Source organism: Cyprinus carpio, chromosome B3 (assembly GCF_018340385.1).
Source record: "Cyprinus carpio isolate SPL01 chromosome B3, ASM1834038v1, whole genome shotgun sequence".
NCBI classification, from domain to species: domain Eukaryota; kingdom Metazoa; phylum Chordata; class Actinopteri; order Cypriniformes; family Cyprinidae; genus Cyprinus; species Cyprinus carpio.
In genome coordinates, this window is record NC_056599.1 from 16,665,624 (window position 1) to 16,691,699 (window position 26,076).

The 26,076-nt window shown below is 36.0% G+C and overlaps 1 protein-coding gene across 2 annotated transcripts in view; it reads right to left on the reverse strand.

Annotated features, from left to right (window-relative positions):
- LOC109053172 (integrin alpha-3-like) overlaps positions 1–14,815 on the reverse strand; it is a 47,260-nt gene extending 32,445 nt beyond the window's left edge. The window contains exon 1 of one of the 2 annotated variants that reach the window (XM_042719975.1): positions 14,420–14,815. In XM_042719975.1, the coding sequence (XP_042575909.1) occupies positions 14,420–14,613 (194 nt within the window). In that variant the 5' untranslated portion in view covers positions 14,614–14,815. The remainder of the gene's footprint in view (positions 1–14,419) is intronic. The other variant, XM_042719974.1, reaches the window with a different exon arrangement.
- Between the last annotated feature and the right edge of the window lie 11,261 nt (positions 14,816–26,076).

A 26,076-nucleotide genomic window follows, 5' to 3' on the forward strand; every position in this document is an offset into this window, starting at 1 on the left:
CAGAAGAGGCAGCTCTTAAAGTCATAGCAGCCAAAAAAACCTAATAAACCAGCTGCTGTGATGTCTGTTAATTGTCTGTGATGTCTGTGATGTCTTTTGTAGCTTTAAGGATTCATTTATACTTAATTTAGAATTTAGTGTTTGACAACTTAAATTAACTTCTATATTTCCACAGGTAGCTAAATATGACATTTATTATAATGGATTTAAGAAAAGATTGCTTTAAGTTCGATTAAATTAGAAGTTATTTTTTTAAAGTTCAATAAATGTTAAAATTGATAACTCTCAATTATACTGTAATGCTGAATGGCTATAGTTAATGGTTAAATATTGGGGAAAAAATTATTTCATTGAGACATCAGTATTGGTATCAGTGATACTTGCCTTCAGTCATAAAAAATATGCCACTAAACACATAAAATTTATTTCAGTAATAAAATATTTTGAAAATATAAATGTCTTTTTGATTTTTTATTGTTTTTTTTTTTTTTGTAATTTTTTTTTAATATGTAATTTTATTTAAAAACTTTAATGTTGGGTGGGATTAATCGCGATAAATCGTGATTAATTTCAGAAAAAAAATGTGTGACTAATTAGTTATTTTTTTTATTTTTATCAACTGACAGCACTAGTTTCATTTACAATGAAAGTCAGTGGGGTCCATTTGGTTCCATTATATGGACACAAAACGATATTTTAAGAAAAAGAAATTCATAGAGAATTCGAATGACGTGGGGTTGAATAATAATGTTTACTCTGGGTGAACTATCCAGTTAAAATCACAATTGCATGCCTGTCATATACGCAAATGTTACAGGTTAACATTATTACTAAAATACACTGCCTCAAGTGAACAACAAACGCACATTCTGACGTTTCCTTTGTGCTCATTTTGACAACACTCCTTTCAGTGGTTATTTGTTTTCATTTCTGTACTTGTTCATATGCATCACACATTGTGGTGAGGTAGACTGTGATGAGGACACAGACTGAGGTCAGAGTCAAAAGGAGGGAGGGAGGTAGAGGGGGAAGACAAGGAGGGACAACGAAAGACAAAAGGTGAACTGAAAGACATCCCTCCCTCTCCCTTTGGGCCTAATTTCATTTGGACCCCAATGATCGTCCCCCTCAAACCACCATCACAAACAATCAGCTGGCGTCTCCGCCTCAAATCCTGTCATGTGACTCCAAATTTGCATTCAGCAAGGACAAGACGGGAAATGAGAAAGTCAAGATAAGGTGAATGAGCAAGAAAGAATGTCAGACTCTTCCTTGTTGCTGCATGTCCACCACCTTTTATGGGGGCTGTTGCTCATTTTATATGCAAAAAGGGCATTCACTGTTGCTTAAGTCTTAAAGGTGCAGAAGCAACAAAATGGTCTATTTAATTCTAAGCAGAAGTGAGAGGGTGCTCATTAAAATAGTGATTGAAGACCAAATTCTAATATGTTTTGGTGCAAAAAAAAGTGTGATTATCTTTATAAATAGACAACATGGGACAAGTCTGACTTCTAACACAGAACATCTGCTGATGCAGTTTGTATAGTGAATCATACTTCCAGTGCATTACACCTGAGCCTGTTTATGCTTAAACAGATACCAGTCACATGACATGGGTTTTACCACTACAATTATCTGCAGGTCTAGTGGTGAGCAGCACATACCTCAAAGGCAAGTTTATGAACCGCAAGATGGTTGGGGGTTTGCATTTACTGGTGCTTCATTTCATCAAAGCTGCTCTGTTTGAGAGCATATGACTCAACCCGAATAGATTAATTTAATCTTTTCCACAGCATTAGTCTTCATTTTGCTTTTCTGTCAGATGGAAACATCCTGCAGTATGTTTGAACTGCAAATAACACTGAGATTTCACTTTTATTTCCTGCTCTAGTGAATCTTTTGAAGATACATACTGACATTCGGCATTTTCCTTAAGAAGTTTAGAAGCTGGAATATTTTAATAGAAGGACTCTTTTAGTTTTTAAAAACCTTTCTAGCCCTATTTTGATTTACATGGTGATTGTGAACGTTCTTGACTCAGCTATGAGTCAGATCACAGGGTAGACCACTTCCTGTAACCTGCTGAAGAAGGTGTGTCTGCTTCGCCCGTTTCATTGAATTCATAACAGGGCCAGAGTTCACATGTTGCACCTTTGTTTGATGTGTGTGCCTCCAAGCTGTTCTAAAGGCCTGAACTTTCAGTAAATAGTCCTTACAGAAAAAGGTCCCACTGGCCACACTCAGTGTTGGAGACTGTCTGGCCACAAACAAAGAGCTTGATTAGAAGAGAAAACCTTCTGGCAGTGCTGCACACATTCAAGTTCAGGCAGGTGAAATTCACATCCCTTATCTCCCACATATTGCTATGAATGAATGGGAAAGCAACCAAAACAGAGTCAGCACTAAGCTGCACAATAAATAACATGCACAGAGAGCTCATTACACTTTCAACAGAGCAAAGATGAAAGGCAGCAGTTTAAGGCATCATATTTGTGCAAAGTTTGTTTCAAAACATAAGCAACTTCATGATGTCAACTAAGACACCTTCTCTAGGCCAGATTCTAGGCAGCACTGCATATGTCCTTTGTAGAGAAGTCAGTCCAATAATGCACTGCGCTCAGTGAAAAAAAAAACAAATCCATCATGGTGGATAAGAAAAAAATGCAACAAACATAATTTGTGTGTTGTGTGATGTGTATTAGTATTTTACTATTAGTTTAGCAAATATACTAACATCATCTGATTTGCACATATTTGTTTAAAAACTTCACCTATATATATATATATATATATATCTGATTTGCACATATTTGTTTATATACTTATATTTTTTTATATATATATATATATATGCATATTACCATTCAAAAGGGGAAAGTGAACTTTTTTTTACTTTTACTCAGTAAGTACAAATTAAGTTGGAGTAATGACATTTTAAAATATATTAAAATAGAAAACAGTTATTTTAAATTGTACTATTTCACAACATTGCTGTTTTTACTGTACAAATAAATGTAGCCTTAATATGCTTAAGAGACATCTTTCCAAAACATCACAAATCTTACCATCCCTACATTTTTTGAATGGAAGTTTAAATTCACATTTCATAAAACCATTCCTTCTTTATCATTTATCACACACATTTAAGCCTTTCTTTACAGGAACTGCATGGATCAGAGCTGCTACGGTCACTAAACTGACAATCACCCTGCAACTAGAACATTCACAAGGTGACAAATCTCATTCTTGACACTCCAGCTGTTACAGATTAATGGATAATATCTAATCCAAAATCCCAGGATGCTCCACATGCATGGCAAGTCATTATACCTCTAGGCTTTCCAGCCCAGAGGTGAGACAAACCTACTCTACTTCAGCTGAAAGTGTTTTATGACGTCCTGTCTAGACCACTCAATGATTTCAAAGTAGTGGAACCAAAAGTTTTCACAGTGCCTACCCTACTCTACTGACAACTCAAGCACCATAATGACATTTTAACTAATACTCAAATTTAACATCATTTGTTGATTAGTACTGGACTTCTCAAGGCTTATCACGATTCACTCGTAAACAAGATGCAAGACTTGATGGATGGGCCTGCCCTGTTTGCCAATGACATTAACAATAACATGTTTTTTGACAGGAATCAAAATAAGGCCGTGAGGGATAGAAGTGCAGTGCGTTCAATGGATTGTAATGTAGTTTAACAAAATATCAGTTGTTCAGCTGATGAAACATCGTTCTAAAAAAATGTTTAGTAGACAACGACTCCATAAAACAGTTTTGAAAGTTGCGAGTTGGGAAAATTACATGAGCTCACAACAGTGTGTGCCATTGTAAAGACATTTAGCATATGCCTCACATCCTCGTTTTCATGCACTTTAAATTCAACATGGTGTCTAGCTTGATTAAGGTCTATTTAGTGTATAGTGTTTTGCTTCACGTGAAAGAGCACTAAATATCAATTCAGGCAAACTTTAAATATCCGTTCATCTGAGTTTAATCTATTTCACTGTGTTAAAGTGAATATAATTGCAACTTTGTTTAGACAGACAGGTAATTAGCGGTGCACAATCAATATCGGCCAATAATTAATGAGCATCTTGTCAGTAAAGCTGGTTCTTTAATCAGCGGTAAACTCCATCACGTGTGTGATGCATTTGCGCAGCTTGTCAGTTAACAAAGGCTCTGTGTAGTAACAGCTGGGCTGCGTTCAGCCCCGACAAAACGTTGCAAAACGTTTTTTAAACGGAAACGGTGGCGTGTTGAACACCCTGTTGTGATGACGCAAGCGTTGCAACTATGGCAGCTGAGAAGGCCATTCTCTGTGTTCTTTTTGAAGAATTTTTCGGAGCCTGATGATATTGATATAAATATTTGTTTAATACTGCAAAGTACCCTCGATGTTACAGTCACTGCCCTTGCCGTCCAGAATGAAAGAGAACATCTTACCAAATTCTGACTGAAAACACATCTATTTTATCTCCTGGTAGCTAATCAATTCTAATTTAAATTATTTTATTTGTAGTTCTTAATTTTTAAATACCTTGTATTAATTATCATTCTCATTTTTTTGTAAAGCACTTAATTACCATTGTGTATTAAATTTGGTATATAAATAAACTTGGCTTGCAATGAAGTTTAAAAATATAAACAACTACATCATCATGGTGATATGCTATATTTTACTATAAAACTCTTACGGCAAACATGTCTTCTAATGTCTTCAAGTTGTTGCATATACCGAGCTGCAGCGGACACATTTGTAAACTACTTTACTAGGACCCATTGTGCGAGGTGTCTCTTTAATACCGCGTGGTTTTATATACATGCTGCCGCTGATTGGGCCGACATTTCTGACACACCCACCAAACAAGAGAAAACGCATCTCAAACCCGTTGCACACCGTTGCACACCGTTTCCAGGAAACGTGTCGTTCAACCCGGAAAACGTAGCAAAACGTTGCGCACCGGTGTGAGCTTGAACGTGCCCCTGCTCTATGTGAAATCACGCACCTGATGGAATTTACCGCTGATTAGAGAACCGGCTTTACTGAGGAGATGCGCATTAATTATTGGCCGATATTTATCGTGCACCCCTACAGGTTATCCTTCGTCTGACACCTATAGCTGTGACCCAGATAACATCAACCGCTAACAGAGCAAATACCACAAGCTAAACAGACAGGAAATCACACAGGAAATTCACATCATGTTTGGCTTAAATCTTACACTAACACCTGAAAACTCGCCTACTGACAAAATCCAGTGTGCAGCAGTTTTCACAGGGGCACAACACTGTGATTACAAAATACATGAATTGAATATAATTATACAGCAGTTAGTAGCAGCCCTCTAATTTGAATGGCCAGGCAACACATCAGTGAGCCAGCGTACTAACTGCAAGCTATCTGAAATGACTTTGCAGCTCTTGGAAATGTGACAGAATTACTGGTTAAGTGGCATATAGTTTTATATTTGTCATTCATTAATTTCCTTATCTGAATTCATGTTATAACATTAAGACCTTAGAAAAGCAGAACACTCACAGAGAACTATGAATTACGCAAGTTCTGTGTCTAGTTTTGAGTAATGGGACAGGACAGCAATAGAGGAACTACAGGTCAGACAATGGTGAGAGAGAGTGTTATTTCATCAACAGCATATTTCAACAGTCACTGTGGTCATTTTATACAGCAAAGTACATCAGGTGATCAGACCAATGATATGTGATATATCTCCAGGTTAATCATTCAGTGAAAAATGTTTAAGTATTATATGCTACTATTACATATGCTATGGTTTAAAAATTTGGGCTTGTAAGACTTTTTAATGTTTTTGAAAAAAGTTTTATTTTTTATTTTATTTTCATGTGTTTTACAATGTAATTTATTCCTGTGATGGCAAAGCAGCATCAGCCATTAAAGTCCATAATGGTCAACAAACTATAATAAATCAAAAGACCTCCCGGAAGACTAACATGCTCAAAGACCATAGATGCACATTTCTACCATTTACCCACAGTAATATTTTATGGGAAACAAAAGAGAAGTTGAGGTGGGGAGCCAAGTGCGGCCAGTTTATTAAGAATAGGAAGCAAAACCAGAGGAACACACAAAGAACCCAAGAGAATCAGATCAGTTTTATACATTTGTATACATTGTTAATGAGACATTTGTGTAACTTAAAGGGGAGGTCTAATGCTATTTCATGCATTCATATTTACACTGCTAAAATGTTGGATTCTCATCCTAAACATGCCCAAAGTCTCAAAAAACTAATTGGACGTATTTCTGTGTCAAAGACACTATGTAAGGATTTTTATTTTCAGCAAGTTTTTTTTTTAGAGTATGGCCCTGTATGGCATTATAAAGGGCAGAATCCTTGTATGGGCACTTTCCCGGAAGAGTGCGTGCATATCAACCAGAGCAAGAGCTTGTCCATCAACGTCGTCAGCAGCGCTGCACAGGACTTGCATGAGAAGGATTTATCATTTTGTTTTTAGACCACAAAATCAACAATGTCACCAAAAAAGTGTGTTTTTGGTTGTGTCGAAAGATAACCTTGTTCAGCTTCCCAGACAACCCAGCATTAAGGGAAGAGTGGATGCAGTTTGTTTCTCTGGGGCAGCAATGGAGTTGTGCAAGAGTGTTTGTTAGTTCCTGATATTTCAGTGACGAATATTTAATAAATTTTACTCAATAAATTTTTGTTCCAGCTTGCAGACGATCGCTACGCAAAAGCTTTGCATGCTTGTGACTCTTTAGCTCCGCCCACAGCACGCCTCCATGAGCTTGACTGCTTTCTGAGAGAAGCGTAAAGCTGTATCTGTCTTCTGTATAAATCTGATAAAACTCTTCAGAGATATGAAGGATGCAATACCACTCTATAGGTACTCAAGATTCACATGAGATTGGCAGAAACTGTGTGTGTGTTATGTCCACTTTAAAGGAAAATTTTAGTAGTAGTTAGTAGTCTCTTACTGGCCAAGGCTTCTATAAAACAAACAAAACAAGCCCTGCAAATTTATGAAAGAACAGATTTGTTAATTGCACTTAATAAATTACACTTTCTATAAAACATTAGCAATGGTTTTGTAAAAGGAGGAGAAGCTTCTCTGCACTAAATAAACTGTTTTTGTGGAAAAACAGCTTATCATTTAGTGAATCAACAGCCTATCAACTAATCTTCACTACCTTCAAACATTCATTCTGGATTGAACTTTTGGATTGAACAAGTTTACACTGAAAAACTTTGTTTTATAAGAAAAGTCACAGACAATTTTGCCACAGGTAGGATTCAGTTTATGGTACTTCACACTTATTTTTAAAGGGGTGGTTGGCATTTTTTTTTTTCTCCTAGGCTTGATTGTGTTTATGGCAGTGGTTTTCAAACCGGTCCTGCAAGCACCCCTAGCACCTCATATTTTGTATGTCTCCCTATATCTAACACACATTTCAGGTCTTGCAGTCTTTACTAATGAGCTGATTAGTTGAATCAGGTGTGATAGGTAAGGGAGACACAAAAAATGTGCAGTGCTGGGGGTGCTCACAGGACCGGTTTGAAAACCACTGGTCTATGGGGTGCAGTCTAACATGTGTTAATGCTTTGCTAAAAAAATGCATTATTTTTCACATAATTTACCTTTATTCTAAACTGCTCTGTCCCTTGAAGGCTCCAATGATTTCCTGTTTTCATGAAGCCCCTCCCTCAGAAATACGCAATGGGTTCAGATTGGTTGTGATTGGCTAAACTGCCTCTAGTGTGCATCTAAACATCACGCCCCTCACCTCAGAATGTGCTCCAATGTTGTAGTGTAAACAATGGTGTCATTAATATCGCTTAACAATTTGAGCCAATTGAGACCCAGAGGATATTAGTGAAGAGGATCGCGCAGAACCAGTGCAAGCACGTGGCTTTTAATGTTATGTTTTTTGTTTGTTGTTGTCTCATACATTTAGATATGCTATTATTTGTAAATTCTGCTGCTTATGTTAGCTTTGAATATACCATTTTATCCTGATTAAAGCTGTAATGCAACACAGCAACCGCATGCTTGTTCATGTTTAATGCTTCTCATAGCTATATGAAAAACACATCTGTCTATACACATAAAGTGTATAATTGGAACAGTTTATAGGAGCTGATGAGCTGAAGACCAGGTGAGAGAGAGAGATGCAGAGCAGAGTGTGTGCAGAGCAGGGGACACGAGGAACAGAATTAAGAACATTTTAGAACATTGATTTTGAAACTTGTGAATCCATTAGAATCGTTAGAAGACAGATTCACGATTCATATATAAATATATTTTTTTGTGCACCCTTAGTTTGAAAGGCATGGCAACAACTCTTCCTCTTTTCCAAAGCAGCGCAATATGGCCCCGCCCCCTTTGTTGCATTTTCCAGGGGCGGGGTTTGTCAGGGTTTGTGATGTCACAAACCTGGGAGGTAACTCGCTGTAGTCCCTACGAGCCATTTTTGTAGGCACATTTTTGTACACTGCCATAATTTTAAAAGATGATATCTTCGTTTGCACTGAACTTTCAGCGTTGTAAATTTGCAGATACTGTTACAAAAAAAAAACACAGTAAACAGAAAACTAAGCAACATGAAAGTGCCGACGCAAAAAAAGGCACTGTGCACCACCCACACTGACTATGTATTTTCTCACATCATCACCACATAGGCTTTAAACATTTGCTGCAGTTGTTCAGCCGGTTACTGGATCTCAGTTGTGAGAATTTCAGCTTGCGGCTTTGCAGAGAACTTAAGTATGATGAGAAGTTGTCTGTGGTCATGAGAATCTGAGAACCTTCAGCACGTCAGCAGCACTAAAGAACCACTTCTGCAGATCTAACTATTGCCATCACAGGAAGAAAACAGGTTATTAGTCTGTAAAAGTGTGAGAGAGATGACCAAAGATCAAGTCACAGAAACACAGGATGTCCTTGTGGGCTACTGAGCCAGTCCTTTATGGCTTAGACAAGAAGATTAGTATGTAAAGGTTTTACTTATGTGCTTATGAGTCATTTTTTTATGTTTTTGAATATATGATGAATGTCTAGCCAGTTTCAGGAAGTCACCAGAAAATGTATTTAACAACACAGACAGTCTCTTATTAGCTTGGGATGACCCCTCTAGCACAATCACAAGGGCAGACGCAAACACTGAATCTGTTTTTCCTTTGTTTGAACTTAGTTGCATTAAATATGACAAACAGCAAACATTTACACCACACTGTTTTTGAGAGCATAGCATTCACAGGCCCCAAAGAGAAATGGGCCTGACCAGACACCACTGCTATCTTGTGGTATAGTTTCCTACATCTGTTAACAATGAAGAGACATGTCTTATGATTCATTTAGTCTGCTTTATGTATACCTCATTCATTCTATGCCTGCAGTGTGTCCAATACGGTCAAATCAAAGCATTATCAAATCAAATCAAATACAATTTCATTATCTCCATTGTGCTTGCAGAAATGACACATGAAACATGTCATAGACAGATTAGTGGTTTCATTGTGTATATAGCTTTAGGCCTTTATACATATATAAGGCTGTAATGTGTTTTTAACATGTTTATAAAATGCTACCTTGTGGCTCCATCATATGCTGACGGCTGCATTGAAAAGTCAGGGTGTTCTATTATGGCACCGTATAGCTGTCAACAATTAACATGCTTCAGCAGTACCTCAGTTTTGAATAAAAGCCACAAAGCACCAAGTATTTTGCCTGAGCGCTCAGAAAACAAACTGCAAATTGTTATTTTCCACTGTTATGGTCATATTTATTGGTTATATGCTCAAATGCTATTTCTTCAATTAAAGATGGGCTGTATGTTGTGAAATATCCATCCGTAATCAAAGAAAACAACCTGCGTGAGTCAATGCAGTTACACGGCTGGCTTTCATTGTGAAATCTGTGGAATTGTAATTTCCTGGGAAGATGAAAAAAGCATCGTGTGCAAACCAGTATCTACCTGCGCTATCGTGCACTGCACACTCACAGTTTTCTGCAAAGTTTATGTTTTTTCTACTGCTAACACTGAGGATCCTGTGAAAAAGATTTTATGTCCCACTATAAAATATAGGTGTTAGATGGCAGATAATATGATGTTGTTGAGCTCAGTCTTCTTGCATACCAGTGACTTACTTTGTACTAGTTTTTGCCTTTTGAGGCTGGTGGTACAGGTCTCACGGCACTCATAAGCTCCAATTCATTTAGTGAGAATCATAAATAAGTGAACTACAAAGCAAAATCTACTGCTTCAGTCATGAGCAAATGGGTCTCAGAAGAACTTGCAGACTATTGTAAATGATCAGTTGGTTTATAGAGATATTTCACTGCAGCAGGGGGTAGGTGGTCAGTGTGTACAGTTCAGAAGGCCTTAAGCAACATTAGTTATTGTGCTTTGTTTATTTATTTTCTATGCCCATTTTACAACTGTTGTTCCTGACTTTTTGGTCAGCTGGACTTTTATTCGTCACTTTTGGTATTAAATCTCACAATCTGAGCAAAGGAATTTGAGAACAAAGGTGGCGACATTTGTTGTAGCAACCATAATGGTTATAAAACATTAGACAAGCGGGTACATGACCTGCCCAGCCCTAAGTCACAGTAATGGGCGGCCTTATCACTGTCTCATATCCTCTTGTGAAATGGAGCTTTCACGTTAATCATTTACCTGAGTTAATCAAGTTAATTCATTGCCACAAAAACAGAAACAAGAAAGTGATGAAAGCATTTCAAAAATTTCAACCAAAACATTCAGACATGATGAACAATGACAAATTTATATCACAAATTCATATCTTTATATCACAAAGTCACAAGAAAAAAAAAAAAAAAGGTGTGCAGCTTACACTGTAGTAGTAATAATATGCCATTATTGTGTGGCCTAATTCGGTTGTTAAGTGGTGACGTAAGAGGCACTGTTTCCGGGTCCAAGCCTCAACTCGCTTCACTTGAGAATACTGCCTCAGCAGTCGTTTATGAGCACTGTTTATTTATATTAAACATTTAAGCTAAACGTTTTCAAACTTACGGTGTACACTACAGTATCCATGCTCACAGCGTCCCAAACACAAATAATTTTTATATTTATTTATTTTTATTAAAATTTTCATTGTCTGATTATCTAGGATTTCGGTATGGAGTTAAAGGTTAGGACTATCAATTTTTTGGTAGTATTATATCACATTGTGAGTGTATATTAGCACCTTTTGCTGTTTTCTCGTGGTATCTGATAGAGCGTTTGGACACGGAAGAGGTGACACGTGACGTCAGACTTAACAAGTGAATAGAGTGGTGGAACTATGATGTTACTTTGTAGGCAAAAACCCAGAAGCGAGTTAGTATTTTAGCACTTCCGGTGCCATCGTCACGGAGTCAGTGGGTTTTTCGAATAGGAGTTTGGTTAAACCCCTAACCCTAACCCCTAAAATAAGGTCTGTGGTTCACATAAGCTCAAGACACTTTCATGTTTTATTCTACGACATAAAACACACCAGTTACACCCCACTCTTGATTTTTTAAAACTGAGTTTAAATTTTTTTTAAGTTTCTTAAAAAATGGCTGCTAACAAGTTGATAAATGGGACTACAGATGCTGTCGGAAGAATTAAACGTCATCACGCTGAACAGTTTATCAATTTACAGTATTTTCCAATTGTAGTATAATTTCTACTACAATTAATTTTAGAATAACCAATTAATAGTTTACCGTATTTTATATTGTTGTTCGACAATGTTTTTTTTTTTGCTTTGCCCCGAAATGCAACGCAAGTCTTCAGATGGAAGATGCTCGTTTTATTGCTTTCCTACTGATGTATTCCAGCGGAGACTCTGGGTTCAGACCATAAGGTGAACTCATATGATTATTCATGTAAACACCACATTTACTGGCTTAGTCGTGGTGAAAATTTAAACTTTAAAGGGGTCATATGATGCGATTTAAATTTTTGCTTTCTCTTTGGAATGTTACAAGCTCTTGGTGCATGAAGAAGATCTGTAAAGTTGCAAAAACTAAAGTCTCAAACAGAAAAGAGATATTCTTCATCAAAGTTAAGACTCTGCCACACCCCCCTAAAAAGGCTCATTCAAACACGCCCCCACGTCTACGTCACTATGTGGAAATATTTGCGAAATGCCGCCCAAATGTTCAAGCAAAGTAAGAAGCAATGTTGCCAACTTTTCAGACCCACCTTAGCGAGTCTCTATTACTCACTTTTACTGTCGCATGAGCACAAGATCTTGCTTTCCCAGCGCGCGCACCTCTTTCTCTGCTTCTGCTCTGTTCAGCGAGAGGTTAAGAGGAGCAGTGCTTTCAGTTAAAACAGATATTATGTTGCTTCTCTAATTTTGCATGCAAATATAGCCACAATCACAGCTCAGGAATTGTCTTTGTCTTGAATCTTGTTTTATCTTATGTGTTTTTGATTTCATCAGATTGTATGCTAGTTAGCGTATGTAATCTAGCGACATTTAGCGACTTTTCAAACTGGTTTTAGCTACTTTCCATTGAAAGAAGTTGGCAACACTGGTAAGAAGGCGTGGTTTCAGTATCTTGGCGAAAGCAAAAGCACTTTATTTGGCCTTTCGAAAGTAGATCCATTTAGAAATCTTTAAGATTACTTACAACAGAACAGCAATGCATTTTATGGACGACCGTGTTGTGAACCTAGGAGAGGAGGTGATTCTGACTTCGCTACGACAATCTGGCGCTTCTGAATCAGCTGCTGTAAGTATGTTTTGTTATTAGTTTAAGTGTTTGCTGTTGACTGTTCAAATGCGAAGAGACTGTTCAAATGAGAGAGAAAGAAAGAGACAGGGTTACACAGCGGAGTCAGCTGTCTTAACCGTCCGTGGCTTGTGTACTGCAAACACATACGAGCTTCATCACTGTGTCTGTCGGGCTTGAAGTGATGGTAAAACTAAGGACATTATTAACTGTCTTTTATTTTGAAAGATGAAGCTCGCGATTATGGCAAGGGGTGTGGTCCTCGGCCAATCACAATGCACTGGGTCAGTTGGCCAATCAGAGCAGACTGCGCTTGTCAGAAGGAGGGACTTTGTAGAAAACGACGTTTGAGAGAGGCAGGGCATAGAGGTCCTACAATAATGTACTGTATTTGAAAAATAATGTATTTTTTGAACATTAAATCATGTCAACATATTCTATTACACCAAATACACAAAATAATGATCTTTAAAAAAGCATCATATGACCCCTTTAACAATGCATAGTGCTTAAAGCAACGTTAAAATTAAATGTTTACGGCCACATGAAGCTGTTAGAAAACATACAGATTGAGGATTTTCTAGAAGCAAGGATAAAATAACATTTTGTGTAACTTAACCACCCTAACAAAACATTAACTGAAATGTGGTACGTTATTCACTAAAATAAGTTTAATCTTACCATATCCAAAAACTTGCTCAAAAATCTGCTGTTATTTAATAGATTTTAACTGAATAGTGCGTGGAGACACGTTTTTAATTAAAATATTCAGATTAATCAAAGATTTATTCCCTTTTAATGCACCTTATTTCGAAATGTACAGAAATATGTGCTTTCATATGCGTTTAGTGATGATTATTTAATTTATTCACTATACTTTTTATTACTAATGTCTCATTTCAGTTTTAGTTTGGCTTTAGTTTTGTATTTATTCCAGTTTATATGAAAAGGTTAACGTAGCATGGATTAAAATTCATATACAGACTAAAACCTTTTCACTGAAAATACGTTTGAAAAGGTTGTGGGAAGTGTGATGGTGGTGACGCTGAAGGCGAGAGACTGTGGTGCTGTAGTTGGTTTATAGCCTAAGTTTAGCTTTTAAGTTCTGGCGCCTTTATTTAGGCTTCAAAATTCATAAAGGTTATATTATTTTGTGAAGATTATCTTGATGGACAAAACGTGTAATTTTCATGAAGTAGGCCTATGAATGAACACAGAGCTTATTTTTTGCATAATCCAGAAGCCTTTGGAAAAATCCTATTGGCTTTTTGTGGAGGGAACCAGTGTGATGATAACAGCCGATCCTCATACTCTATAAAGTCAGGTTAATTCATTACTACTAAGTAATATTACTTGTTAGTTGTAAGTTGTAAGTTAGTTGTAAGTACTTTAAACTTATAAAAAACATAAAAATGACTTTCAATTCAAAAAATGACAATGTGCTCATCATAGAAAAACATGCATTCAGGTAATATGCATTGCATTTGTGATGTATTCTTGCACAAAAAAGGACTAAAAATAGGCGTCACTGAACCATATAAAAAGTAACTGCATTATAAAACATCGTTAATGCAGAGATAAAACGACCAACAGGTGCACTAACGTCAGAAGATTTTGACCTTCTCATGATTTCACCTGGGGTGAGATAATAATAATAATACATTTAAAAATATATACTTACAGGTGTCTTTTCTCTCCTACAACCTGCTCGTGTAGTGCAACAGAAAGTCCAAAAAAACTGCCAGCTGTTTTTCCCTCTTTGACGCATGGAGACCTCACATCCAAGTTGAACGCTTGACAGCAGCAAGCGGCGCTCATCACAAGCACCAAGACAACCGTGTTTTTACTGAGACTTTGCCGGTTAAATTCATTCATTTTTCACTCCAGTGTTTTTGTTAGGCGAGACAGAAACAGAGAGCGGAGGAAGATGAGTCCGCCAGGGTCTGAACAGGAGCGGATTTGTCAGACGCTGTGTACTGATTGCTCGTATTCGTCATTCTTTCTTCCGGGGTTCGCGCGAGTCATCGGAGAAAACCTGACTGGAGGGCATTAAAATACAGAGAGCGAGCGAGGGCACCTTGATAGAGGACGGACTTGCACATGCTAGCACACACTCACTCGCTTGCATTCTGTTATAATGTCTACAAAAGGGCTTCTCAAACTTTTTTTAATATGGTCCCCTGAGGGAGGCTTTCTTGAAGCAGTATATTGTCATGGATAAAATAACCTACATTTGTACTGTGAGGAAAAACTTTATAATACTGTAAAAAGACAACATGTTTTTTTTTTAATTAAATAATTAGCTTTTATATTTTCATCATACTAAAAACAAAAATTATTAATCTCCTAAAAACTATTTGCACATTTGGAGGAAGGAGAGATAGCCTAACATTTATTTATTTTATTTACCAATTTTGTTATTTTTATAGCCTAAAATATAGTTTAAAAATAAAGTTAAAAATATAATTAAAAATTAAAATATAATTATAGTTTTATATATATATATATATATATATATATATATATATATATATATATATATATATATATATATATATATATATATAAAAAAATACAATTATGGTGATTAATCTTAATAAGAAAGTGACATTTAAATGAAATTACAGTAATGTTTTTTTCCAAATTTTCCACAAACCCCCTTTGTGCATCCCTGAGGATCTCCAAACCTCAGAAAATCTCTGGTATATAAAACTTCTTGGGAACTTATATATCTCAAAGGTTAAACTGATCATTTACCACATTCACATCATCATGATATCATGTGTAATCTTAATCTACGATCAGTAAATTATTAGATGTCTGCATGAGCTGAAAATTCCCAACATAAACTATTTTACATTTTGGCGAATTGGTGGCTTGTTCATATACATTCATACAATCTAATTTGTACATGTTTGTATAATCTGCTTACACCCCATTGACAGTTTAGGGCTTGGACCTCTAAAAAGCATATATTTTTGTATGATTCACATTGTACAAATTTAAATCGGCACCTCGTAAAATAGTTAAAGGGCACCTATTATGCAAAATCCACTTTTAGATGGTGTTTGGACATAAATGTGTGTTGGCAGTGTGTGAACACATCCACCCTACAATGATAAAAATCCACCCACTCCTCATTTTTAATCCCCTTTAAACCAAGTCAGTCTCACTAGGCCTGCCGTTTTGATTCTTATGCAGTGTGACGTCACATTGCATAGGGTGGGGCCACGGGGGTTGATTGACAGTCCTGCATTGCGATTGTTTCCCCCCTTAGAGGTTGTTCGCTGTCCTCCATTTTCTCCACGCTCGAGCAACTTTAATGTCAACAATGCCTAGCAAGCAATCCCGATACTCTGTGTTTGGATGTAAGACTGAACATAAGAGTCTTCATTTTCTCCCAACATCTGAGCTGCTGAGGATACTGTGGATTACTTTCATTTTTCAAGGTAATGCGCCTCAAAATCTACCTAAATATGTGTATCACTCCTGACTTCTTTGTGAATGTCATGTCGTTATAGTGCTTAGCATATTTGTGTGTGTACATTAAGTATTTTTAACTGATCAGCACCGCGCTTGTGAGATTAGTTTGTGCGGCTCAGTCCATTGTGCCGTGCCGATGCCGTGCAGGATCGCGAGCTCTGTAACATTGCTCTGTTTCGTCCCTCTTTCAGTGCATTTGGCTTCCCATATGTACGGCTAAACATAGTTCTCTCACTCTCAGTTATGTTGCTGTTTATTGCTGTAGATATGCAGTGCAGAGAGACATATACGTGATGCCCTCTTCTGGAGACGGTGCGGGAATATGCAGCTCATTTGCATTTAAAGCAACACACTCCAAAACAGCTCTTTTTTAGACACACCCCAAAAATGACATTGTCCAGCTGTTATAATAAATTATCTGTTGGGTATTTTGGACTGAAACTTCACAGACACATTCTGAGGACACCCAAGACCAATATTACATCTTGTAAAAAGGAGCATAATAGGTGCCCTTTAAGAATATGGTAGCTAGGTTCTATCTAAGCCAGATACTGCACCTAGTGATGGGTACTTTCAGCCAATATTACAGTAATGTGCTGCATCAGCATACTATTTGTCGTAAATAATATTTGAAATTAGAATTTTTGTGGTAAATATTTTTTGAAATTGGGTTTTGTGTTTTTCTGCCCCTGTAGTAATGACATCATTGAAGTCCATGTGACATTAGTGGTTCAACCATAGTTTTATGAAGCTACATGAATACTTTTTGTGTACAAAGAAAAAAAAAGACTTTTTTCAACAATTTCTTCTCTTCTGTGTCAGACTTCAATGCGTGTTCATAACAGTACCACGATGCATGCGTGTGCGTTCCTCTGCTCATAAACAAGGCGCAGCTCATCAGGGTTCTACGTCCAATTGCCAGCTTGACAAGGCGCAGCTCATCAGGGTTCTACGTCCAATTGCCAGCCTACTACACGGATCCATTCAGAATCACTAAACACACCAAAATACAAATGAAAAATGAAACCATTCTGAACTCAGCGATCTGATGGCAGCTCGATGCCACAGTGAACAGTTCCTCTGTCAGAACAAGCTGTTTGGAGCATCTTATGTCCATATGTACATAAACACCACTGATCCTCCTCACAAACTTCTCCAAAACACGCGAGAATACATTACAAAACACTCGCTGTATTCAACTACATGAATATACTTATCTGTGTTCAAGCAGAAATATGATGTTATAGTGATCAGTGTGCTGAGAGCACACATATACACGGTTTGTTTGTGAGTCAATTATAACGGACATAACGCACGCCTAATGCACGATCCTGTATGTCAGTGCAATCATCTTTACATAGATTACAATCATCGTCCATCAAAACTTTAGGTTACTTGTGTGACACCAGCTTTTTTTATTCAGCCGAGAGCTATAGTTTGCTCATCATATGCTTATACAGCGGTTTTGAAGTCGCCGTTCAGTCTGTTTCACACGATAGCTTCTAAGGGTGTAGAAGCAACTAACTCTGGTTGTAAGCCTAAAACAGTTATATGTAAATTCTGACGGGTTGATTGAACATGTTGTACTTGGTGAAATCACGCTTGCCATGTTGACACACAGCAATTAGGCTGTGAGGTTTTTCATCCTTTATAGGTGTCCTAAGGATACACAGTCAGTGATTAGAATCAGAACATGCCGTGTAAAGGCTGCTTGATTTACTCACTTGTCCCAACATGCGAGATTGCATAGCAGTTGCCAACATGTTTTTGTACATGCCAGATATGTTCTGATATTTTGAAAGTCTGGTCTGGTCTCAAGTGTAAATAACAGATACTGTATCTGCTTTTCCAAAATGTTTTAGTTGCCATGTTGAGATAAATGCAGAGCTAGTACATAAGAAACACTTTATTCAAAATCCTTCATTTAGTGTGACTATAGGCTAATATACAGTACAATATTTGAGTTTGAAAGAAAATTGATAATGTACTACTGCTTATTTTATTTTATAAGAGAAGTACTTTGAACACATTAGCTTTGAGCACATGGCCATGTGTCAGGCTTTTGTTTATTGTAGTGTTTCTTTGTTTTCATGATTTTGTCTTCTAAGGGTTAATTTAAGGAGAAGAAACTCATATAACAGTAGGCCATAAAATTGTGAACCCCAGTATGAAAACACATTATATCTTAATAAATACAAAAATAACCAGATTTAGACAGGACTCATTCAGAGTGTGCTAGGCCAAGCAATTGCATCAGAATAAAGCAAAAGATTTATATGGCATTCTCATAAATGTTTGATGAATTAAGTTTGTCATTTCTTAAATGACAATACAATTAAACTTCGCCATGACTTAATGTAGCCTACTTTCAGTGATGTTTTAACATTTCATCATTCTGGCAGAAAGAAAAGAAAATCAAAGTTACAACTTGAGTATATAAAAGATGCTGTTTGTCTGCAGGTAAAAGCGCAGACAGAGTGTGTCACATCCAAGGTTTTCTGATATCGATCTCAGTCTATCTCTAAATTACTGTCATGCAAAGTTGAATAAACAACTGTGAGAACTCAGAGGAACAGACCACAGCCTGAATTAGATTGTACTGTGAAAATGACTCCCTCATTTTCATCTTTACACCCCATCCCTCTTGATAATCTACTGCTGTTGGATAACTGTGTTGACAGGCTGGTGAATTTGTAATTTTGTTTTGTGTGTTTAAAAGTCATGGCTGAAAAAGGACAGTTATACCAAGCGTTAGCATGTTAATTTTAATAAACCAAGTTGTTTTGGAGATATTACCAGAATAATCAGGACAGAATAATTAGAAAATGTTAATTAGGCTACAAACAATATTACTGAGCCCTAAAGTCTTCTGCAGCGACATACATTTTTTGCCAGTAATTTATCGGTTCAATAATTCAAAAGTGACTACAGCATTGAGTAATGAGTAATATTCTTTCATTATGAGGGTTCGGCTTTTCCATAAATCTCTCCAAAAGCACCCCCTACATGCAACAAATGAACAGACTTTCATCTTTTAAGAGACTGTATTTGTCTCACTGACAAACTGACAGATGCAGTTTAAATGTAATTGCAGTGTCGTCAAATGTTAGACTGAGTCAGATTCAGGGCTGTGCACAGGGGGGTGGCCTGGTAACTAGAGCCACTGCCCCTTTGCCCCCATCGGCTGAGGTGCCCCTCTCATCAATCCAGCTCAAAGCTGTCTGTCACTGCTCCGCTAAAGATCCACTGATTCCGCTTATCTTCTCCGTGTTTCCCGTCCGCTCCGCAGCCTCACTCACAATCTGTGTGCCGCTCCCTGGAGAGTGAAGACCACAGTCCCAGAAGCTTGTTGCATTACAAGGTAGATGCATTCCGATCCACTTTAGTCTGTGGTTGATCCACTGAATTAGTAATTAGTTGGTAGTTTGTTTGTTTTTGTTTTTGTCTGTAATGACTCGGCCTTCTAAAAGTGTTAACAACTTGTATGAAATATTCCTGTTTTTAGAATTGGAATGTCTAATCAAATTATTGTACCCCATTAGATCTAATATAGATTACACCAAATTTGCTGTTGTTGGCATGCTTTGTAGACAAGAAAAATGCCTTCACAAAAAAGAAGACAGTGAGAGAAAGAGCGAAGGGAGGCTGCTAAAGGCAGTTCAACATTGCAAACATGAAAACAAAGCTACAGCAAGCCAGCTGGTAAATCATCTTATATAATATTTAGCAGTTTGTCACACTTTAATTCTTGTAATTAAGTAAATTTTAAATCTATAACACATATGTGACTTTTTTTTTTTTGATTTGATTTATTTGATAATATATTTAAAACAAGTAAAAACAAGCCCAAAAGACCAATTCATACACATCTTTAAAAAACAACTGTCGAGGATAAAATACACAAAAAAGCCATAGGCTTATTTCCATTGTGGTCCTCAGAATTCAAAAATGGACGAGCAGTTCATAATGGGAATGAGATCAACACAACACACATCATCATGGACCACAACCATGACCATGGACCATTTAAGTAAATTTCCCATTATAATCACTAATAATCTATAACACATATGTTCTAAATAAATAAGCTTTCCATTGATGTATGGTTTATTAGGATTGGACAATATTTGGCCGAGATACAACTATTTGCAAAAAAATCAAATATTGAGAAAATCTCTTTTGAAGTTGTGCAAATGAATTCTTAGCAATGCATATTACTAATCAAAAATGAAGTTTTTAGATATTTACAGTAGGAAATTTACAAAATATCTTCATGAAACATGATCTTTACTTAATATCCCAATGATTTTTGGCATAAAAGAAGAATCGATCATTTTGACCCATACAATGTTTTTTTTTTTTGGCTATTGCTACAAATATACCCCAGCGACTTAAGACTTTATTAAAACCAAATTAATAGTAGGCCTATAAATAGTTACAAATAAAGTATAAATGTTCTAAATTAGTTGTTTATTAGTATATAATATAGATTTATGCTGTAAAATGTTAAATTACATGTCTAATACTTACAGGGGAGAGTGGGGTAAGATTAGTCTCTTTTTACTATTGTGGTACTCAAGATAAGGGAAAATGATGCAAAAGAACAATGACAGCATCTATCATATACAAATGAAAGTATTCTTATCATTTTGAATGATCAGAATGTATCTATTCTAAAAATATGGCTTCTTATAAAAAAGTGTTCCCATGGCTCAGTTTGCCCCGGGTTTGGGGTGAGTTGACCCGAGTCGAGTCAGTGGGTAAGATGCACCATCTGACTGAATCTGATTCAAACCCATGTGAAATAAATAATAATTTAAAAATTAATTTAATTTTTCCTTTCACAGACAGTCATATTTCTTTTCTTGAAGTTAACTTTAACAACAAAAAATTCAATATTTAATTGTTTGCATTTCTGAAACAATATGTTAAACACCAAAGTTGTAGCCTTCCTAAGAACAGACTAAACAGAGAGTTTGTTGGGCATTAGTGACTACAGGTGGAAAGATATTTTATATAAATTTTTTTTTGTTTATTTATTTTTTATTTGTTTTCATAGCAATATCTGGCAACACTGCCAGAACTGAAACTGATAGAAATCAAAAGAGCCCACAGACATGCTATTGCTGACAGGAGACCACATATGGTAAAGCAAATGCAAAAAAAACAAACAAAAAAAAAAACAAACAAAAACAAAAAGCACACACATCATGATAAAACAGTAGCATATAACAGTAGTGCAGAGATCTGTGGAACAAGTATGTTACGTCTATGCTGTTTCATATTGTAGTTACATTTTCACACAGTCCTGCCAACAATATTCATAAGGGCACTAGACAAAGTTATCATCTATATAGCAATGGTTATTAATAAAAACTATAACAGTAATAGGCCAATGTATTGCTGAATAAATAATAAACAACTGATAAAATGATATACCCCTAAACTAAAGTAACGGTGCAATGTGATATCACTTAACAATGTTCATTCCTTCAAAACAGAGAAAACATCTGTCACAAATATCTACATATCTGTCTCTTTTAAAGTGTTTAGTGTATATAATGAGTGGGGTTATTATAGCACAATTCCCACCCAGACCACACTGATCTTCAAACCCTGGCTCAACCGTGGTGCCTTCCATTCCCCCAGTGTGTTTCTCCTTTTCACAGCCTGCAGAAATGATGGGTGGTTCCAAAATACATTGTCACATGACAGTAAAAGTGTACAGTTCCCAAGATGCAGGTGGTGGGTCAACTTACCCACTGGCTCAATTTACCCCACTCGCCCCTACTTCCATTGAAGATGAGACAGAAGCAGGCTCAGAGAGTGAGGGAGAGCCCACTCTTATCAAAACATCTGCAATAAAATCAAATATTACGGAGTGTGCTGTCTTCTCTTTTAATTGTATATTTGTAACAACTGGATCATTTGTTTTAACAAGCACCCACCCTCCTTGTGCCCCTTTTTCTGGTTTGGGCCACTGCCCTTCAAAATGTCCGTGCACGGCCCTGGTCAGATTTGACAATGAAGGTTCATTATATGTTATTATACAGTTATATTATAGTCTAGCAAAGATATGTTAAGTCATTTCTGATTATTTTAGGCGTATCATGTCTGTAAGTGTGAGGAAAAAAATGCAGATTTATATGAACTCATCCATTTGAGGCCACCGCTGCTGAACACGTGCAGTTTGAGTGCCACCTGCTGGCCACTCAATGCATTATACAGAAACGGGTCAACACATCCATATTATATAAACATGATTTTTATTGCCTAATAAAATGCAGTTACCACATGTAGACACTTTTTTTTCTGCTTTCAATAGAATGAGTCTCCCATATCCCCGGTGTAGTGGCTGTGCTGTGTCTGCTGTGACAGTTATTGCTCTGTGACAGTCTGTTTTGCGTCTCTTTGATGTGGCTGCAGCTCCATCTGTGTTCTGCAGAGTGCACATGGTAGGAATATTGAGGAACAGCTGGTTGTTTTAACAGCTGGCTTACAGTGCCCATGCTCTTAGATTTTAAATGGGCATTCTGCTTACAGAGACTTGGTCAACCTGTCATAAAGTGTGTGTATAAGCATGCAAGCCACATTAAGAAAGTATTTCATAATGTAGCTTGCATGCTTATACACACACTTTATGACTACTGACATTTGGATAGTGATAGCTGATATATGGTAAGAACAATGATGTCAATAAATGAATGTGAACTGAAATCAATATTTCTCTGTGAATCTGAATTCTGACCCTTGATAATATTTCTTTAATAGTTTCTTTGTTAATCTTTATTAATGTATTATTGTTTTTGACATTGTGTGCAACCATAAGTTATCTGAAATCACAATAAAGAGAAATTTTAAGTTTCGAGAGACAAATTCAGAATATAACTGAATTTTAAGAGATCACTGATATCTAGCCAGTGTAATTTGGATACAAGTGTTACTTGTGTTATTTGAATAACTGCTTTGGATGACAGTTTTATCATTATTTATACTATCCTTATATTTTTTAAATTAGCTTTGATTTTTATATTTTACTTTTTTTTATTTTAGTTTTATTTTGAGTTTTAGTGATTTGGTTATTTGCTTTGTCATTTTTTAAAATCTTATATATATATATATTTTGATTTTTATATTTTACTATATATATATATATAAAAATAGTAATGTTTCCAAACTTTTGACCTGTACTGTATATACATATACATATATATATACATACATATACATATATATATATATTAGATTAGATTAGGTTAAAGATTTGTTGTGAGTGTCTAACCAGAAGAGCAATAAGCAGTAAGTACAGAATGTACAAGGTCTACAATATGTACAATAACTATACAGATAAGTATTATGGACATAATTTACAGATTTTAAATACTATCAGCATGATATACAGATAGGTGTACTATGAACATACTACAGATGGATTGTGTAAAAGTGTATGTACACTATAGAACTATGAACATAATTTACACTATATATATATTGTACACTATAGAACTATGAACATATATATATATATATATGTACACTATAGAACTATGAACATAATTTACACTATATATATATAGCTACATAGCTTTGACCTATGTTTATTTATATTAGTTCTGGTAATTTTAGTACTTAATCTTTTCCTTATTTCAGTTCATTGACAATGTATTATTTCTAATTTTCGTTTAGATTTTAAGTTTTCATATATATTATTTATATTTTAGTTTAGCTGTATTTCAATTTCCAAAAAAAAAAAAAAAAATCGAATTTAACAGTTAAATTTTAGTTAACAATAACAACACTGCAACACTCTGGGGCGGGGCTATCTGTTTGCAGACCAGTGACAGGCAGGGAAGCTTTCTTCCTCCGGGAAACCTGTTTGTTAACAGTAGGCCTAATAATTTTGTGGTGGCACCATTAACTCGTCCTCACTGTGTGCCAATAGCGTTTGAAGCTTACAGGTAAGCCACAGGACACTCGGAACATTGCAAATTAGGCAGTATTTAAGTGACTGGAACACATTTAAGGCTGTTTTACATCTGCAATAACCGCGAATTCCTGCTTCATTTCTAACGGGAGAAAGAGGACAGGCAGCAGAACGGAGGCGGTGCTGAAAGCATCACCCCACACATACACACAAAAATACATATTTTACTGATATGAAAATCCTCTTCACTCAATCTGTGAAATGTTCTCCAGCAGATGGCAGTGTGTCGCAATGTGATGTGTACCCTATTGCGTTACGTAACACTGCAGTTGCCCCTCATTACTAGTCAATGAAGTGTCTGTGCTTATGTCTTATACGTGTATGGTCATTGAATTAACACAAAGATAATGAATATATATATATATATATATATATATATATATATATATATATATATATATATATATATATATAAAAAGAGAGAGGGGGGGGGATATTTACAAAAATATTCAAAATGAAATTCTGTTCTTCAAATATATCAAGCAGTAGGCTAAGCTATTTGTTAAAAATTGTAAAAAAAAAAAAAATGTGTGTGAGATGCAAAAGTATATAGTAAGCCATATGTATGCAACATAGAATTAAAAAACAAGACACATAATCAATGTTTTTGCTTGCAAATGCAGATTTTTATATAAAGTAGATAGAAGAGTTGACCAAAGTCATTGCACAAACTCACATTCATACACACCCATATACTGTAACAGATTGCTTATTTAAATATATTAGTTACATATCATTTTTGTTTTGTTTTGTTCAACAAAGTTCACACAACGTGAAACATAAAAAAAAGAGAAAACCATATTTCAGTCTTTTGTTGCTATACAGTTTTTTTTTCTGTTGAAGAATTTTACATCAACCACAAAAATTGTATAAAACATAATAACACAATTTTGCCTCTTTCATTATCGATGACAAGAACAAAGTTGCTGTAATTAATGGCCTTTCTCCACCCCAATCTGTTATGGTCCGTTATCATCACATCCAGTATCCCGTTCTACCAATGGAGCCATTGTTGTTGTAGCATCAATGCATGTACAGTCTTTTTGCCCTATGTACAAAACTTAACTACATTCAGCTAACCAATGAGTAAGGACTTGTTATGGGTAAAATGTGATTTCTGCATTAATAGCACCATCAGAATGTTTTATCAGAATGAGGCCAGACACAAAATATGGGATAAATGTAAATGCATTATCAGCAAATGATCAGAAATATGTAAATAGCCTTGTGTCTACATGATCCCATACATCAACTGAAAAAAAAAAAAACTTAGAAAAGATTGTATGTAATGAAATAAATGGGTATAAATACTGTGGTCTGTTAGCTTTTGTTTGTTACTGATCTTTATAACTTCGAATATGCATATTGCTAAACACAGTGCAATCAGGTCACAGATGACCTGCCATCTGAGTTGATTTGATCAGTTTTTGTGTGCTACAGGTAATTCATCTTTGTATCTTACATTTTATCAGTATCTTGTCATTTGCATATTGAAAAGCTACTGTACTTCTATAGAGGCCTCTTAAGACTCAAAAATCTATTCAAACGCCCCTTTGCAAATGTTAATATTATACCTGTGAACTGCTTTAAAGTCCCTCCTTCATCACTGTTCATCACCTTTAACAAAAACTGCGCTTGTCCTCGTGTCACATGCTGAAGCTTGAATAGTGAGTGAGCAATGTATCGAGAGAATGCTGATGAAAATCTCTCATTCACAGAATGACTGCACCTCATTCTCAGGATGATTACTGATTACATCACTTCAAGACATCTCATCAGCAACCAATCTACTATTAACACTGGTTTGCAATGTGTGTCAAATCAACTGCATTCTCAAATTGTTTAATACTCTATCTCAGATATGGGAGAGT